The sequence below is a fragment of the Centrocercus urophasianus genome, unplaced genomic scaffold (genome assembly GCF_019232065.1).
Source record: "Centrocercus urophasianus isolate 14NV4802_14NV808 unplaced genomic scaffold, USGS_Curo_1.0 seq_18, whole genome shotgun sequence".
NCBI lineage: Eukaryota > Metazoa > Chordata > Aves > Galliformes > Phasianidae > Centrocercus > Centrocercus urophasianus.
Genome location: NW_024884733.1, coordinates 26,543,236 through 26,560,713, shown reverse-complemented (window position 1 = coordinate 26,560,713; position 17,478 = coordinate 26,543,236). Strand labels below are relative to the sequence as shown.

General features: G+C 44.4%; 1 protein-coding gene across 11 annotated transcripts in view; it reads right to left on the bottom strand.

The window, feature by feature from the left end:
- NFIA (nuclear factor I A) overlaps window positions 1–17,478 on the bottom strand; it is a 232,346-nt gene that overhangs the window by 104,553 nt on the left and 110,315 nt on the right. For 10 of the 11 annotated variants that reach the window (XR_006168994.1, XM_042819914.1, XM_042819915.1 and 7 more), the window contains exon 3: window positions 1,833–1,898. The exons of the other annotated variant lie outside the window; for it this stretch is intronic. Coding sequence is in view for 9 of the 10 variants with exons in the window: in XM_042819914.1 (XP_042675848.1) it covers window positions 1,833–1,898 (66 nt within the window). In the remaining variant the exon portion in view is untranslated. The remainder of the gene's footprint in view (window positions 1–1,832; window positions 1,899–17,478) is intronic. 11 annotated transcript variants of the gene reach the window in all.

Genomic DNA, 17,478 nt, shown 5'->3' with positions numbered 1-17,478 from the left:
CAGAATTGGCAGAACAAAAATCACAGTTTAGTCAGTTCTTCGCTTAACCTCACAATCCTTTGGCTACAAATTAGAATTTCTGTGAACAGGATTGATAAGAGAAATTAGGCACTGTCTTTCAGCAACAACAAAAATGTTTTAAGATGGTACACTTAGAGAAGAGCAGTATGAAACCCATCAAAACACGAAACCTTTTGTATTTCAATGCGAGGAAAACATGGGAACCCCCAAAGCCAAATTCATAACAGCTCAATGGGCCCTGTGCTCCACATCCTATGACATGCACTCCTAAGTTTTCATGGACCTGAACCTCTTCCTCAACTTTATCTGCCATTGAAACTCTGGTCCAAATGCAATCCTGATCTAACACAGCCTTTCAGCCTCACCTCATCATGCAGCTCGGCCAGTGCCCGATACAGTCCTCAAAAAGCACACTCACCACACATGCAGCTCTAGGGATGCCCTGCAAGGGCTGCAGGCAAAAGCAGTCGGCTGCCCTCCGAAAGGGCAATCACATTTGTGTTATTACAGATTTCCACAATAGTGGATTTGGATGTCCCCAGAATGGTGGCAGGTTTCAGAGTCTCAAACCATCCACACAAGTTCTTCAGTTCTGCGTATGAGCTACAGTACAATGGGTTTCCCTTCTACATTCAGATCTTGTTATAAGCCTGGTTACAAAGTCAAGAAAAGTTATTAATAATAGATGCTTATCTCACTCTCACTTTGGGAGGCATCATTTCTATGTCCTAGATGTAAGTGTTAGAGAAAATATCCATTGCCCATGGGCCAATGGAACCTGCTTGAGTGAGGTCCACCTCACTTAAACACAAAAAGCACAAGAAGTCTGTACTTTCACATACACAAATTTGCTATTATCAAATTATTTTTTTCAGCCTGTTTTACAACAGATGCCATTGGTTCAGCACAAGCTATTGCTTCTAATTTAAATCTGTCCCAGTTCAGACAAATCAGTGTTCCCAAAATTCACGCTCCTGGCACTACTTCCAAATAAGCCCCAGCGGCTGCCACCTGAAATCCCACTTTTGCAAATGGACCGAGAGAGCGGCGCAACGAGCCACAGTGGAGCCTCCCTGTGCTGCTCACCCACAGTATCCACAGCCCTTAAAGCACGCTGACGCAGCACGGACGATGCTGCTGGCACCCAAGCCATTCCTGCAATAGGAACCTGCCTGGGATGTTTGCAGGTATGCCCTGAAACTGTACTGTTAGGGGGGGGCTGCTGCTCAGTTTTGTTCAGCGGGATTTTGCTGCAGAGAATGGGTCTGCAGAAACGTATTTCAAAGCAACCATTTTGTTGTGTGGGACTGCCTGAGATCCCACGCTTTGCAGTGATGGCCGGCCACGTACAGAAAGTTAGGTACTTTGTGTGAGAGCGTCAACAAACGGAACCAAGCTAAGAGCACACAAATAAAAACGAAAGCAATGAAGCACACACCCCTGGGGGGGGGGGGGGGGAGTTCGTGACTCATGGCCCAGGGACTGGAAGCCTTTGCTATGGAGGAATAAGGGTGAGGGTTGCATACAGCAGGCTCTTTAATGGCATCTCCCTAATTTAAATGATTTCTAAAGGAAAAAAATAAAAAAAAAAAAACAAAAAACCAGCCTCTCTCTCCAGGTCTGGAGAAACAAATGCTACTTTAGATTAGTGAAACAGTAGCATCTGAGCTATGAGGAGGGTACACAATCTATCTGCAGCTATCCCATGTCACTTATTCTGAATAGTGCTTTTATATTAGACATAGGAAAAAATCTTTATAAATATGGGCTGTTTTAATATCCCAAAGCAGGAGCAGCAGGTAAGAACTTACCATTTTCTGGCTGGTCCTTAATATCAGCTTCACTTGGCTGGCTGGGACTTTCAGATTGACTTGAATCTGAAAAACATAAAATACAGCCAAAAATTACAGGGTCTGCTGTGGAAAATAGATCAGAGGCGCCAGACTTCCTCAAAAGGCTGAGAGTACAAACTGAGGACAGGAATGTTGCACCAGGACATGATAATGCAATAGTCCCGTGCCTAGGTGAAAAAAAAAAGGGAATCTTGTTTATGGCACTCTGCAGAGCGCTCGGTGTGTGTGTGCATAAATTAAGCTGCGAGAATCCTTCTTTTTAGAAAAGGCAGATTTAAACTACTCTCCTACATGTGTTTTATAAAGCAGCCTCTATGTTGTATACAAACCAGAGCCTTAATCCAACACATAGTAAAGTCTCAAAACAGATTTTGGAGCTCGCATATAAAGGTAACCAAGCAACACTACAGAGTGGTGGAGATTGTTGTCTACCCGTTTCTGAAACAAAATCTGCAAAACTGACAGAAGAGCCGAGTTTCGTTAAATGCTTTCACAGTGGTTCCACTGCTCCCAGAGCACCGGCGCTGCTCTAACGGAGGTCGGGCGCTGGGCGAACCGCTGCGGGACCCGAGCAGGGAATGGAGCAACAGCTCCCGGCCGACGGCCTCCAACAGCCACAGCAGATTTGCCTAAAATAATAAAATGTCCTACAAGAGCATATGTGTAAATACGACTGGCTTGCTGTTTTTGCACGTTGTGAACTCTGTGTTATGAGGACTCCTCTTTGCTTTGAGAATTATTCTGAGTAGAAGCTTCAGTCAAAAAATGTTTTCCTTCTGAATTATTTCTAACGCTCAGAGTTGGAAAAAATAGACCCTTTACCTGTGGGGAAAAAATATTAAAAAACAACAACCAACCAAATTCAAATTACTGGTTTTGCAATTAGCTGATACAGGTTTTCTTTTTCCTCCAGAAATTGTTTTGTAATTTCTTGAGCCCGTCCAAAAAACTTTTTGCAGTGAACCAAAACTCAGGACCCGAAACCACTCGCTACTGCCTCAAAACCGCCTCCACTCGTGGCAAACCCATTTTCTGCCTTCACCTTGACTCCGCAGAGCTTCGAATTAGCTGTCTGAAATCTGACCGCGTTTCAGTGAGAAGTCAATGCAAGATCAAAAGGTCATGACACTTCACTGTGATTAAATTGAAAATCTTACTTCTATTGCAACAGAGTGATAACACCACCCCTTCTTTTTCTTTGAGGTATTAATAGTGCTGGAAGAAGCAGTACTACTAGTGACCTTGGGTCAAGCGATGCTAATTTATTGCTTTAAAAAGGTTCCTTGCTTTTAAGCAAATGAAGATTTTAATTACTGCAGAGCACTATAAAGAAAATGCCTATTTTAAATATTCAATTTTTTTTTTTTACCTGCTGACTGTACGCATTAGGTATCATTCAGAAGCTTAGAGGACAACCTTGTATTAATTAAGATCTACATGTTAAAAAAAAAAAAAGCTCACAAAACAAATTTTGATAAATTTCAGAATATAAACATTCAGAATATCAAGCAATTTAAGTTTCAATTCCGGTGTTTCAATTTAAAATCAGTGAAATTCACTAAAAACTGCTATGTTCCCCAACATGCCCAGAGTCTGGTTCTTCTCTTTTATATTCATCATTTCCAATAATTTCTACAACGGATCTCAACAAAATAATTTATTCTTACTTCCACAATTTTGTTTCAAATATTCTCCTTCGAGGTTATGGTTATCAAAGCTCAAGAGGGTGGCAGGGGGAGGCGATGGGCACGCTGCCGCGGTGCTCTGGACACTGTATCGTGCCAGGAAGCTTCCCGCCTCTCATGCCACAAAGGTAGAGACAAAGGTAAAGTATTAGAAATGGAAAATATTTACGTGGCATTCAAAGTCAACATTCAGTGCATTTCATTTTACAGGGCACACACGGGGCCCTAGCCCTAACCCTAACCCAACCGCCCGCGTTGGGGAAACAAAGTACTTTTGTGTGCACTGGGGGCTGCTTCCCAACCCAACACTGGGGACAAGAGAGAGGCTTCACTGTCCACAGGACATTTGTTTGGATGCTGAATTTTAACTTTCTTTCGTAACTCGGCTTACTGGGAGGCATTTTGCTAACTCCTGTTTTCCTGAGACCTGTCCCTTCTGCTGAAATTAAATAGTACTTTCTAAAAAAGACAACAAAAGCTTTCAGCAATAACCTTCCTGGGGAGGGACGGGGCAAAGCAAAGCAGGCCGAGGTGGCATTTAAACCAATGGATCTAGCAACAGCGACCATGGTTAAGGCTACCGAGCCCGCATCCTGGGCACGAGGCGCTCCGCATTGTTATGCAAGGTGGCATCCTGTGGAAACCCCAGATAAGAAGCCTGAGTGAAGGCACTTAGCCAAAATGTTTATATGCAGAATTTTGTCTCCCTGATTTTATTCAGATGCCGCAGATGATCCGGTACATATAAATGTGCCGCCACATGGTGAAAGGATTGGCAAAATCGGAGCCGCTGTATTTTCCAGGCTTGCCTGGGACCAGCCTGGTGCACCCTCCCCAGCCCGCTCACTGTTTTTCAGCAGTTGGCAGGAACTCCCGTCGAGGCCTTTTTGTTGTTTTGCACACAGAAACTTTAAAATCCCCATTTTGTGAATGTTTGGTGTTCTGCGGGCGCGGGTCTGTGGGAGGGGGACGCCGGTCCTGCTGAGTCAGTGCGCCAAACAGGTGACCGGAGGAATAAATTAATTTTTGCCCATACATAATTGATATAAATGGAAGATCGTTTTCATAAGCATTTGCATTAAATCAATAAAATCACTTACTATAGAACGGTTTAACAATTCATTTGATTTTCTCCTTTCTATATATTTGATAGCCACTCTGCAAAACAGTACGCACTTTATGCCTATTTTCTTTAGCAACAACACTGCCAGTTAAATTCTACCACCTGCAATAATTAGAGCCATTGGAAAACACACAAAACAAAATATACAGTAGATGCGAGTCCCTCTCGATTCCATGGCCCCCTGCGGCAATGAGCTTCATTGGTGCCTTAAGCGAAGGCTGGTAGGAAGCCAAAGAATCTGTATATTACAATAAAGTGCATGTTATTAAGGGGAGGATTTAAATGATTTCAGATGGAGTTGGAAATATTATAGTGAGGGACCACTATTAGGATTCTGATTTAAAAAATAAAAATAAAAAATCACCAAGGAATCTAGTTTGATATTTAAGGGAGCTTAGCCTTGAATAGCGCAACGGGTTTTATTTGGGGTCTTTTTTTTGGTTGAAGAAAAGTTGGTTGCTGGAACTCTTAACTCTCCCTGTGCTGGTGGCGGCAGCATGAGAAGGGACATGTGAGCCCAGGACAGCGGACAGAGACCTGGCGTCACCACAACCACGGGGAAACAATCAAAAGAAACAATCAAAACAACGTCAAAGACATTCCACTCTCTGCTCCCAAAGCAAGTACGATTACGGGTAAAGGAAAAAAAAGGGGCTGGTGTCCTAGCACTGGCTGCCCTGTTCTGCCTGCTGCTCTGCTCCAGCTGCTCCTAGGCTACCCGTGTGCACAGGGCGGTGACGCCGACCCCGCTGTGGGGAAGCCCTGCACATCGGCACACCACGTCGGATTCGGCTGCAGCGGAGCAAGGCTCAGCCTGGCTGCGGGGCTGGCGGCTCAGAGAGGAGCGCTGCTTTGTTTGGAGAGAATGAAACGTTCCCAGGGACGTCTGGCCTGCGAACAGGACCAGTGTCAACAGTGTCGACAGTGCTGTTCTTTTTGTAGAGGGTGACACAGACGGTGAGGAGTTGGTGCAAACAAATCCTGCACCAAGCGTTATGCCACTTCCCAGCGTTAAACTACTTCTTGGCAGTGGGACTTGGGGAACACAGGGCATTTTCTTGGAAACGTGCAGAGTGCTTTCCAGACAGCAGCCCTGGGTGTGCCATCGGGGACCCCTTCCTACCTGCAGGAGCCGATCTTGCTCTGTGCCCGAATGAATGGGCGGTGATGGCAGATCGCACCAAAGCCAACGGCGGTGATGCCGAGAGCTGTGCCCATCCTGCAGCCCGCATTGGGAAGTGCCCAGGTTACATTTTCCATTCTCAGCATGTTTGGGGGGGGACACGACATATTGTATAATAAACTGACATATTTTATTCAAGTTTCAGAGTCCTATTTGTAATAAAATATTTATACGGCTGGGTTGTGCTCATGCAATAAATTTTTCATCTATAGTTTTGGGCACGGATTCCACCAAAGATTTATATATGTTTAATAAAAATCTAAATCATGTTCTTTTATATACAACCTTACGTGGCGAGCTTAAGGGATTTACAAACAGAAACCAGCAATAGGACCGAGGCTTTTTACACTCACTTTCCCTTCATTATACATTATAATGTAAACACGCATGCACCGCTCCGTATATGCCGCAGTTCTTATTTATGGCTATTTCGGTGGCTACTACTATTTCACTTCAGGAAGGCCTGGCTCTCCGTTGAGCTCCAGCCATTGCTTTCAAGCCAACTTTTGCAGGGAGTTCAAAGCACCCCGTTGTCACACGCCGCACCGTCACACGCACAGCTCGCCGGGCCCATTGTGCCTGGACAGCACCGCGTCCCTCTGGCTGACACACATGGGTTGGCGGTGGTGAGACCCCAGCATGGCAGCCTGGTTTCTATCGGGCAAGGAGTCTTAATTCCTGTACACTGGGAAAGAGATTATCTTTGATAATGGAAATGTAAATCAAAGCTTGCTGTTGTTTATTCCAGACAGACATTTGTGTGTTAAGTCTGTTTATCAGGCAACACTTTGTCTAAGCCAGGAAGTAGTCAGCCTTTGTAACAAGATGTATGCAAATGATTTTCCCATGAGCCCTTGCCACAAAACTTTTGTGGCCAAAAAAAAAACTCCTTGTTACTCCACCGGCAAGACGCTCCTAAGCCACCCCGTAAGCAGACTAGCAACAAAACAGCCAGCTAGACTATGCTGATGAGCCTGAATGGGACCCAGCCATGTGCCCGCAGTCTGCTGCTCGGCATTGTGCGCACGCCGGGCGCGCCGCATCTGTCTGCCAGGCAGCGCCTTTGTGGCACGGTGGGCGCAGACAAAGCGCCGGGTGAGCTCCTCGGGACGCGGGGCTTCGGGTGCCCTCCCTCCCGGCGCTGGGACCAACGGGGAACTCCGCCAGGAGGACATGGGACCCCTGTGCCGTACCGACGCGGTTCTGTTTTAAATCAACTTTCTTTGTTCTCTCCAGCCCATAAATGATTTACTGCTATCGTGCGATAGCCCAGAATGCAGGGAATCTCTGTATTCCCATATTTGTTCCTTGATATTACAAACGAGTATTTGATTCATTTCTAAATGTTTGTTTTTAAAACGGTTTACAGCCTTTGATTCCTGCTTACTGATTCATTTCTGGAACGTTTTCTATTTATTCCTTTGCAGTAGCAAACGTTAATTTTGACTTAATTCAAATCGTCATCAAAGGCTTCCTTAAGAAATCCCATGGTGCAGATTTTATTTGTTATAATAAAATATTCCTAAAGTAAACATCATGCGAGCGTGTTTTTTTTTCAATTCCGAGAGATACAAAAATCCGTTACCCAAAGGACCGCGATCGGTTCAGCCCTTTTTCCTAGACAAAATAAACACTTTAGGACTTTACTTGTTTGTATTCTCCTCAGCGGTGCTGTATGCATCACCAGCTAAAAACAAAGAAACTTTTAGCTGCTCAGACAAAATGCAGAAGCTCCCCAAACAACGAGGCGGGGGGGTGGGGAGGCATTCACCAAGTCTGACAGTCCATTCAATATGGGGATGATGGCCATAATGCATCCAGGGTCCCCTTGCTAATTAAATATGCATTGGCACAGTTTTGATCGATGCAAGCCATGGATCAGATGACACACCTGCAAAATCTTGAGCCCAGAGCTCCCAGGAAAAGGAAAATACAGGCTGTCTCCTTATCTTTGTTTTCAAAGGCTCTCAATTTCTGTGCTTAGATATCTAATTTAATTCTCTCACCCCTCAGCAAACTGGATTAGGAAAGTCAATACTGCCATTGTGCATCGACAGGAACACACAGCTTTCCTTTTATTCAATTTAGCCATGACCTTTAGACAAAGATAATGACAACTGTCTAAAAGTAAGGTAAGGCCCTGAGGAAGGCCCTGCGGAAGGGCCCCTCTTGCCCACCGTGCGGAAGCACCCACCAGGCACGGATAAGTCCCAAGGACACCACTGCCCACGGCTCTGTGCCAAGGGCCAGCCAGGTGCCGGCGGCCAAGCTGGAGGGGTCCTGGCCACAGTGCCAGGGGAGTCTGGTCCCAGAGCCACAGCAGAACACACCGCTGTCCTCTCTGGAGCCAGGAGAAGGAGCATGACTTCCGCCATCAGGATCCCTACTGGCCTTCCTGCACTAGATAGCATCTTTCTGATCTATCTGCAAGGCAAGGACAGAACGCGCCGCCAGCAGGAGCGGCCACCGGGCAGTAATCCAGTTTGGTGTCTGCAGACACAGCTCGTACCTGGATCGCTGATCTGGGCTCAGGAAAATTCACCTCCACGGAGCAGCCCGGCTCCACAGAGCGTTCCTTTCCGCCGCACGGCGTTGGACTCGGCAGCGCTTTTTTAGCTGCGTTTAAAAATACATTTGGCATTTCTAGCTGTGGGCCAATATTTTTTCTCATGTCTTTTTATACAGATTTGGAGGGAAAGATATTTGTAACCGAAAAAAAATATATGTGCAAAGTTGGATTGCTAAGTTTCAGTAATCTTGGGAAATAAAAAAAAAGCAGCCTATGTACGAGCTACAAGGAACCATATGGATCAACACGAGCTGCCCTCGTATCCCTGGGAAATATAAATTAACCTACATTTCATTGCCATAAACCCCAAAATAAGAAATCTAATTAGAGTCTCTACCCTCAGATTCACTTCTACAAAATTTGCCTATCCCCCTCACACAATGATTTACAGTACTTACATCCATTTCTTCAGAGTGATTTAAATTTATTGAATCATTTCAATTTTTAGAGAGCTTCCATTTGGATCTGTATGGGTTTCTAGACATATGCAGGGCTCAGTTATTTAAAATTAATTGCAGTACAATAATTTTAAATTGCTTCGCGCTATACGAATCTCAAGTGCTTTGAAATATTTGAACCATTCTATTTAGGAGCCATCAAACTCGCAAGCACGGGCAGCAAGGAGTTGTTGTAAGAGCTGAAGGGCTGCACCGACGGCCCCCGAGTGCAGGAGAGCGGGTGCTGGGCATGCTCAGCACAAACCGACTGGAATTTATAGAACAATTCTGCACATTTTGCCCGAATGTCAATCTTTAATTAACAAAAACGGGCTCTGTAATAATCGCAAACCGGTAAAAAATTTCTCAAACTAGAAAAGCACTGTTATAAAATAATGGCATCCATTAAAACTATTACTACTTCTAATGTGTATTTATAGAACGTCCTTTTACCCTGGAAATTAAAACATCTTATTAACATTAAGCAAAGCTTTACGGCACCTTTGTGGGAAAGGTGAGTGTAACCGTGCCTGCTTCGCCAAGGGCTGGGGGCACACAGAGGTGAAGCGATTCACCTCTAGAGCACCTCCAGGAGGAGGAAGAAGCCAGGAGCACCACGTCCACCTCAACGGCACTGCCACAGCTCACCCAGAAAGCCTTCAGCACACTGCTGAGAAAAGTGCTTATTAGAGTGGGGCCAAAGTCACCTAGAAGGGATATTTCCAGTTTAGCTTTCTCTTGCACTTCATTTTGTGCTCAGTATTTTGAGCTCTTTTCCAACCTTTATGATTCTATAATCTCTACATTTCTTCCTCGAGCATTGCCTAACTCACCCAAACAGTAACAACAGTGAGAGTGGCCACTAGGTAGTTTTTGCAATGCCTTATATCACATATTAGGGCATGTGGAGATGCAACAGTGAAGAGCAGACCGGGTCGTGTTGCTAGAAGTCTCCTGGTCAGCCTCTATGCAATGTTACGCTGCTGAGTAAAGTAACATCAGCAAAGCAGGATTATACCCACCATATGGTGAGGCTCCATTGGTTGTAGTACGTTCCCCCAATTAATCTCTAGTCATCACCCCCTTGCTATTTATTTATTGTGGCAAATTTGTCCTCATGGGACATGGGGCAGGGCTCTCCCAGCTCTCCTCCTTGTGCCTAGCTCCATCCTTCCATGCTGTGCTTGGGCTGCCCTGCCCTGGCGAAAGTGCCGAGCTGTGGGCACGGGGAGGCTCAAGGCTTATCCCTGGCAGGCAGGAATAAGGGAACTGCTCTGATTCCAAACCCAAATAAAAGCACTCCCTGACAATGAGCCCAGCATTCTGCAGCGGCTTCCAAAGCTCGCCTTTCTCGCATCTCACTAATAAGCGAGCTGTTTCTGGACACCATCACAGCATTCCCAGATTTCAGCCCTGCCTCTTACTAAGTTCTGCCACAGCCAGAGCCGTCCAAGCCTTCCCAGCCAGCAACAACAGAGAAAAGCCCTCACCAGGCAGTCAGAGCAGGCACAGCCCCAGCCTCCTGCTCTGCCAGCCTGAAGAGCAGGTGCGCTGTTACTCCTAACACAGGATTCAGGTAGGAATCCATACATCAAACAGAACAAATAACACTTAAAAAGGGAGAAATGGGGCCATTTTTCCTATTAAGGATTACCCCGTTTCAAACAAGGAAAGTTAATGTTGATAATAAAAATAGGCGTGATTATTTAAGGAATAATGAAAAGGTGAACCAATATTTCACAGAGTTTTTGTCAATAACGCTAAGACCAAGTTGCAGATGGGGCAATCTGAACAAAGTTCAGGTGTCTATTTTTTATTAGGGATCTGCACTCGCCACCCCGTTTTCACAATTCTCTTTCATTTTGGTGTACCTGACACCTTTCCTCTTGGCTCCCATTTCAGCCCATGGTAAGTACATATTTGGTTATAGCAGCAATTTTTAATCTTTTTTTTCTCTTCTGGCAGATGTCTTTTCCTTGTTCCGTGCACTCCAAGGAGTTCAACGTGGCATGCGAAAAATTTCCATTTCAGGTTTTCTTAAGCCTTCGCCAAAATTAAACTGCTGGCAAAAACACACTCAGATATATAAAATTATACAGCAGAAAAAAACTGCTTGATGGCTCCCTTTCCTCCCTGTCTACCTTACTCTCTCTTGCCTGGTTTCTGAAAATAATTGCAGAAATACTGCCACCAGCCCAAAGCCTTTCCCAAACTGAAGTCATAGGATTCTGCCCACAAAGAACTGCCACCAATTGCTGCTCCACGGATGTGTTTCTACTCACAATATTGCAGACTGAGAAGAAGAACAGAGAATTACCATAAAAATCAGGACGTGTTTTGTTGCATCAGTATCATGTTGGCATCAACAACACAGACTCGGGTGGAAAAAAAGCAGCCTTTTGGTAGGCAGCCTCCTGGTCCTGTGTTCTGCTGGATTTGTAAGCCACGCAAGTAGAAGCTCAAGTTAAAACGCTGAGAGAAGCAACATACTGCAAGCTCAGTACCACACTGTGTTCCAGCACAATCTAAGGTACCACAGCCACAAACGATGGAGAAAGGGAGCCATACCTACATCTCAAAGGGCAGCAGGTCCTTACAAATATACAAAGTAGTTGGATGTGTAGCTGTGAGGTTGGACTCCCTCCTCCATACACACATTGAAAAAGATTCAGATTAAATTGTTGGCTCTGGAAATGTCACCTAAAATCTATTTCTACTTGGTCCCAACCCTGCAAAGCCAAATTTTGAGGAAGAAAATGAAAAGCAGAAAAGCCCAGCGCTCTCAAAACCCATAACTGCATTGTGTAGACAAAATTTTAATCAAACTTTTAAAGCCATGGTTATGATCCGATGAACAGACAGCTTGACTTGATTACATTTTTAAGTTTCAATTTCTATTTCTGTTTTAAGATGAAAAAGATCATAGAGTGTCAGAAATTTGAATACTGAATAGCAAAAGCTCTTGCAGGTTTAGAAAGCATATAGAAAAGCTGGCAAAAGAAAACGCTATTCCATTGCCACCATCTGCTTTCTGGCATATTGAAGAAACTTTACTAACAGCAACATTTTCTTGCATTAGAATATCTGCTAATTAGTTTTGTTGTATTCCTTTCGTTTATTTATTTATTTATTTGAAAGTACCCTTTACACAGAAGGCAAATAGCCAGTTTCTGCGGCTGGCTACACCTCACGCCACCTCTGATAACATTTTCACATTAAGTTCAGTTTACCTCCCTTTTTTTTTTCCTTTTTTCTATCAAAATACTATCTTTAGCACAGTCAAAGCCTGCGAAAACTTTGCCTTGCTGAGACTAAAGAAAAAAACATCAAACATACGAAGTGTTAAAAATCGCTGAATAACTCAAAGGAAAAAAGATAATTTTGAAGGCGTTTTGGCTGAAATCTATTTCCCTTTGAATTGCATGAGTGTTTTAAAATGTTAAAAACACTACAGAGTGACTAATGAATGTAAAAGAATGATAAAGAGTATGGGTCCAGTTATCAGTGATGTGCCTAAAACAAAATAATTTTGGACAGTCTGCCATGCAAATATTGACTAAAATGTCATAAATAATGTCTGCAACAAAGGGAATCCTGCAAAGGAATATTTTGTTGTACTTAATGCTTTGTCGCATGTGCCTTTTAGCAAGCACCACGCTACCGAGGCTGAGAACTCCACTTGGACGAAGCAAGCTACTGCTGCCTGGCTAAAAACACGACTGATTTTTTTTTTTTTTTAATGGAACAAACCTTCCAAAAATGTAAGAGGTACCATGTTACATTTGGAAAAGGGTTCACCTAGAAGTCGACTGTTCAAAAGAAATAAAGCAGTTGTCCAAAAATAAAAAACAGACCAAACGTAACCACCTTACTGACTTTTGAGTATTTCCTCTGCCATTCTGAACAGTATTCCCATACATACACGTGCTGGCACGGCAGACGTGTGCAGGCCTTTATCATATTGCACTGAGAGAACGCAACACCATGAAGTCTGTCACTGCCCAGAGCTGAGATTCTGCTCAAGCATTTCCTGGAACCTCAGTCGGACTGCATTCTGCATGCAGGAATACAAAGAAGGATGCAATTCAGTCCGAATGATAACAACGCATGGTTTTATAGGAAGGAAAGCATGCTGGAAGGGTTCAGGAGCTACTTTCAGAATCTCTGCATTGTGGTCAATTTATTATAGAATGGCACCAAGCCGTGGAGCTGAAATGAGGAACATTGTGGCAAGTTGAATGAAGAACTCCATACGTCTGTTGTACTGCATGCAATCGCAAATAACCCCATCACCTTTTCTGAAACTGCTGGAAAAATTAAGCAGGTGGGGCTGCACTGAAACCTTCCACGCATGTTTTAAAAAACGTGATTTCTGAGACAAATTGCATGGCCACAGAGATGACAAATAAAAAAGATATTTTACATTTCTGAAGCATCTTTCATCCAAGATCAAAGAACTTCGTCAACATTAATTCTCCAAATACCCCTTTGAAACAGAAGTGCTGTTAAACCTATTTAATCTTTATCTAACTTGATCTGCTTTCTTTACAAACTATTAGCTATTGTAGCATGCAGAAAAGCGCGGCTCCATGGGTGTGCTGACCGGAGCCACTCACCGATCGGTGGCAGAACTGACAATGGTGGCAGCTGGGAGTCAAGAATCCCACATGTGAACTGGCCAAGGGAGGAGGGCAAGACCCTCTGCTGCCATGGGGTGAAGGTGCCAACAGACGAAGGGAAGCCCTTGGGCTCGCCTGCAGCAGGATGCGGTGCCGGGTTGGAGGCCAAAGAATCAGTTCAACACAGAGAACAAAATATTTTACAGTAATTACAGGCCGTGTCACAACCCATAACTCAGTCTTTGGGCTGAGCTTATTCTTTACCTCACCCAACGGGAATTGCACTGGGATAAATTTAGCACCGTGTTTTCTTGAGGCCCCTTTTCCTCTTCTTCCCGCCATCGGGCCCTGCGTGCCCACCAAGAAAGCTCTGATGTCGGCTTTGTAACGTGGATGAAATGCCTCTGCCTGTGTTGTGCATCCGCTGACCGAGGCGGCCCTGCGAGCGCACGCGGAACCTGCTTTAGATGAAAGCAGCCCTCGTCTGAGAGGTGTGCTTTGTGGTCCTCGACGGGCCAGCGGCACGGGAATGGTTGGACAGTGAAGAAAAACATTTCAGCTCCCCTGAAAGTTGGACTGTTCCTTTTCAAACAATACAACACAAGATTTGGGACATACTGCTGACACAGCAACATCAGTGCCTCAAAGAAACTGTGGGAAATGTCAAATTTATGGTCCTATGGGTGATTGGTGGAAGGTTTCCCCCCCCCCCCCCCTTCAGCCAGTCTCTGTCAAAAAAAGAGCCTCTACAAAGTTTTTGGCTACGTCCCAGCAAAGCAGAAGGAAGCTGTATCCCACACTTCCCTTGGGACTTAATGAAATATACAGCCTCTGGGCTTCTTTCAATTTGGTCTTTCAGATTGCTAAACCAGTGAAAGAAGGATCCTAGCTGTCACAAACGTCACATGTTTGGGGTCACCTGCTGCTCGGGGGTTCTCATGCCAGTTGTTGACATAATAAGCACCCCTTACACTTTAATTACAATTCACAGTGTGCAAACTCTGCAATCTGCTTTAAGGAAGATGGTCTTTTAAATCAACACTAAACTTTACTACTGTCTGAGCCGAATTGGAAGGAAAAAGATGTCCGGCTGACTGAACAATTGTATTCAAATATTTGTGATCCCGAAGGAAAGTAAGCATATCCAGTGAAAAGAGCAACAGTACTGCCTGCAATGCTCCACAAAGTGGGGCTAAAGCAGGACGTGCTGCTTGCAGACCAGTGCTCACCGGCCAGCTCCCACCTGGGCACCCCATGAGTGCTGGCAGTGCCTTTGGGAGAGCAGCCTGCAAGTCCTTTCCGTACAAATTTCAACAGGAGTTGTGCAATGGGAGCCTGAATGGCAACACGTTTGCTTTATTCTGGAATGCTTTCTTTAGTCCGGCACAAGAAACACTGGGTCTATTTAAAACAGTTATTATTTTGAGAAAGAGATGAGAGTCCTTCAGCTTCTTGACCACAACCTCTCTTTTGACCGTTGCTCTTACACCACTGAACTTAAATAAATTAGACCATCTAGAGGAGTAAAAGACTCCTCTCCTTGTACGTTAGAGAAAATCCATTTCAGTATCAGTGCACCTAAAAATGCCTCTAGTTATTGCATTATTTAAAATGCCTCGGACCAACTCATCTTTTCCCAAGGAAACAAAAAGAGCACGTGGGCCACACGTTCCTCCTGGAAGAACTTCTGCTCAGAATGTTGTCAGCTTGTGGGTCAGTGCCCACAGACCGTGCTGTCCCCATGGGGCAGTGTCCCAGCCCCAGCAGCTGCGCTCCAACCCGCTCGCCCTGCGCTCTCTCCAAGAGACAAAGGAGAAGTCAACAGCGCAGCACAAGGCTGGTGCCCATGGAAATCCCACTGAAGGGGCGGCTTTGGCCACAGGAGAAGGCTGCTGTTGTCTGACTGCCTTAGGAAAAAACGGTGCTTTTCTTACCATATCCTGTAGCCAAATGCTGGCAAGTCACTGCTTTCCCCTTGGTTGAGCAGGATGCAGCGTGGATGCTCCATGCACCTAGTCCTGCAGCCCTCCCCAGTGCCTCCTCTCTAGCTCTATCAGCGACCTCAGATAAACTCAGAACGGTTTGAAATTATCATCAGACTGTGAAGCACTTCAATGAAAATCTATAAAACAAATTTATAGTGTGCATTCGTATGTATTATATATACACTTAGGACAGGATTTATCATTTCGCCGACCTTTGAAGCACCGATATTTTTAGATCCAGAAGAAGTGTGTTGATTGCACTTCAACCTGATCCCCTTACAATGGACCAACTCCTTGATATCTTACTATAGGAAAGATAATTGCCATGAATTTTTATTTTTCAGCACATGGAAAGATAAGATTAGACAGTAGGAACATAAAAGCAAACTGCACCACATAAAAGATAAGTTTCTGAAAGTTACAATTTACACCCAATGTTACAGATGAGAACGTTCTAAGCTATTTATAGGGCCTTGTGACAGTTCCATTATGGCCCATGGGGAAACTGAAAAGGACCAGCACTACCTTTTACTTTGTCACTGATCCCATAACCTGCCAAATCCTTTGGAAAACAGAAATTATGAATGGTATTGGAACTATTGACAATTCCCATTATCACCAAGTGTATCAGAAACCTGGTCCCAAGTTCCACACAGACCTCACCATCCATCACTGCCATTTGGAAGGCATCACCTTTATCCTGAGGGTCTCACCCCAGCAGCTAAATAGGACTCCTCTGAGCATCCCAATTTGCTTATGCTGGCAGCATGTCCAACCACGTATTTTTTAGCATGATATTCTTTCTCTGCCTTCCCCTCCATGAAGTTGCCAGCAAGAGTAGCTTGTTCAATGCAAGAAATAAGCAGTAACATCAGAGATCTGTGTTTATTTGCATACAAGGTATAAAAACCTAAAGCTAAATAGCAAATGAAAAATGGAACAGACTGCTGGGTGAGCAATCCACACACAGCAGCAAAAAGCCACAGCCACTGCTGCCGAAGGGCACAGGTGCAACAGCAGCAGGACACTGTGGAGAGAAACGGGGCTGTGCCCCACCACCGAGCGCCAGCCCTGCAAGGCACAAAGGCTGCTCCCAGTGCTGGGCCTGGCTCCTAAGAACAAGCTCAGTAACGATCTTTCAATCATGGCTTAGCTGTATTTTCTATTTTCTTTCTCAAACTTCACCTTCTCTACGGGCTGTTTCCATGAATAGTCTCAAATTTCAGGCACTTCTGATGAAGCCTTTTACCAAAAAAGTGTTGCTAGAAATGGCTGACAAGGGAAAAGTGTTGTGTTTTTTTTTTTTTCCCCTACTACACAATTACTAGAAACATATGGTGGAAAAGATTTTGCGCAAAATCGGAGTGTGGTCTGCTTTGCACAAAGCGTGGGGAGGAAAGTGGAGGCCCCAAACATGGGGTTGGTAAAGGAAAGAGCTACAATGGAAACTATGTCGAAAACGTACCTCTATCAGCCAAGGCAGTAATGCTGCACACAATTACATGGATGCTGAACCAACACTCTCAGCGTTTGTGGGTGTGAGTCGTGCACAGAGTGCTTGGTGAAACCCAACTTATGTTCAAAAAATTAAACCAAAGAATAAGTTATTAAAAAGAGCCTTTGAAGCAGAAAGCAATGATGTGTGAAAGAGAGAACCAGAAGAGTTTATTTAAACACACAGCGCAGTAAGCAGGGGAAACAGAAATTAGGAAATGAGAAGAACAGTCATGAAGGCACCCAGCAGCCTTTTCCTGGTACTGGAACTTCTTGTATCTATGAATATTTTATCCAGATTCGACTATCTTTTTCAAGTCCTTCCTATCAAAATTCCAGACATTTTCTTCAATAAAATCAGAAAAGTGATTCAAAATGTACTGGTAGAAGATATAAAATGAGCTGCGTGTGGATATTACAAAGGATCTGGGAACCTTACACCCTTCAGATCTGCTTATTTAACTATTTAGCAGCACAATTTAGAATTTGCATATGACTGGTTTGATGCC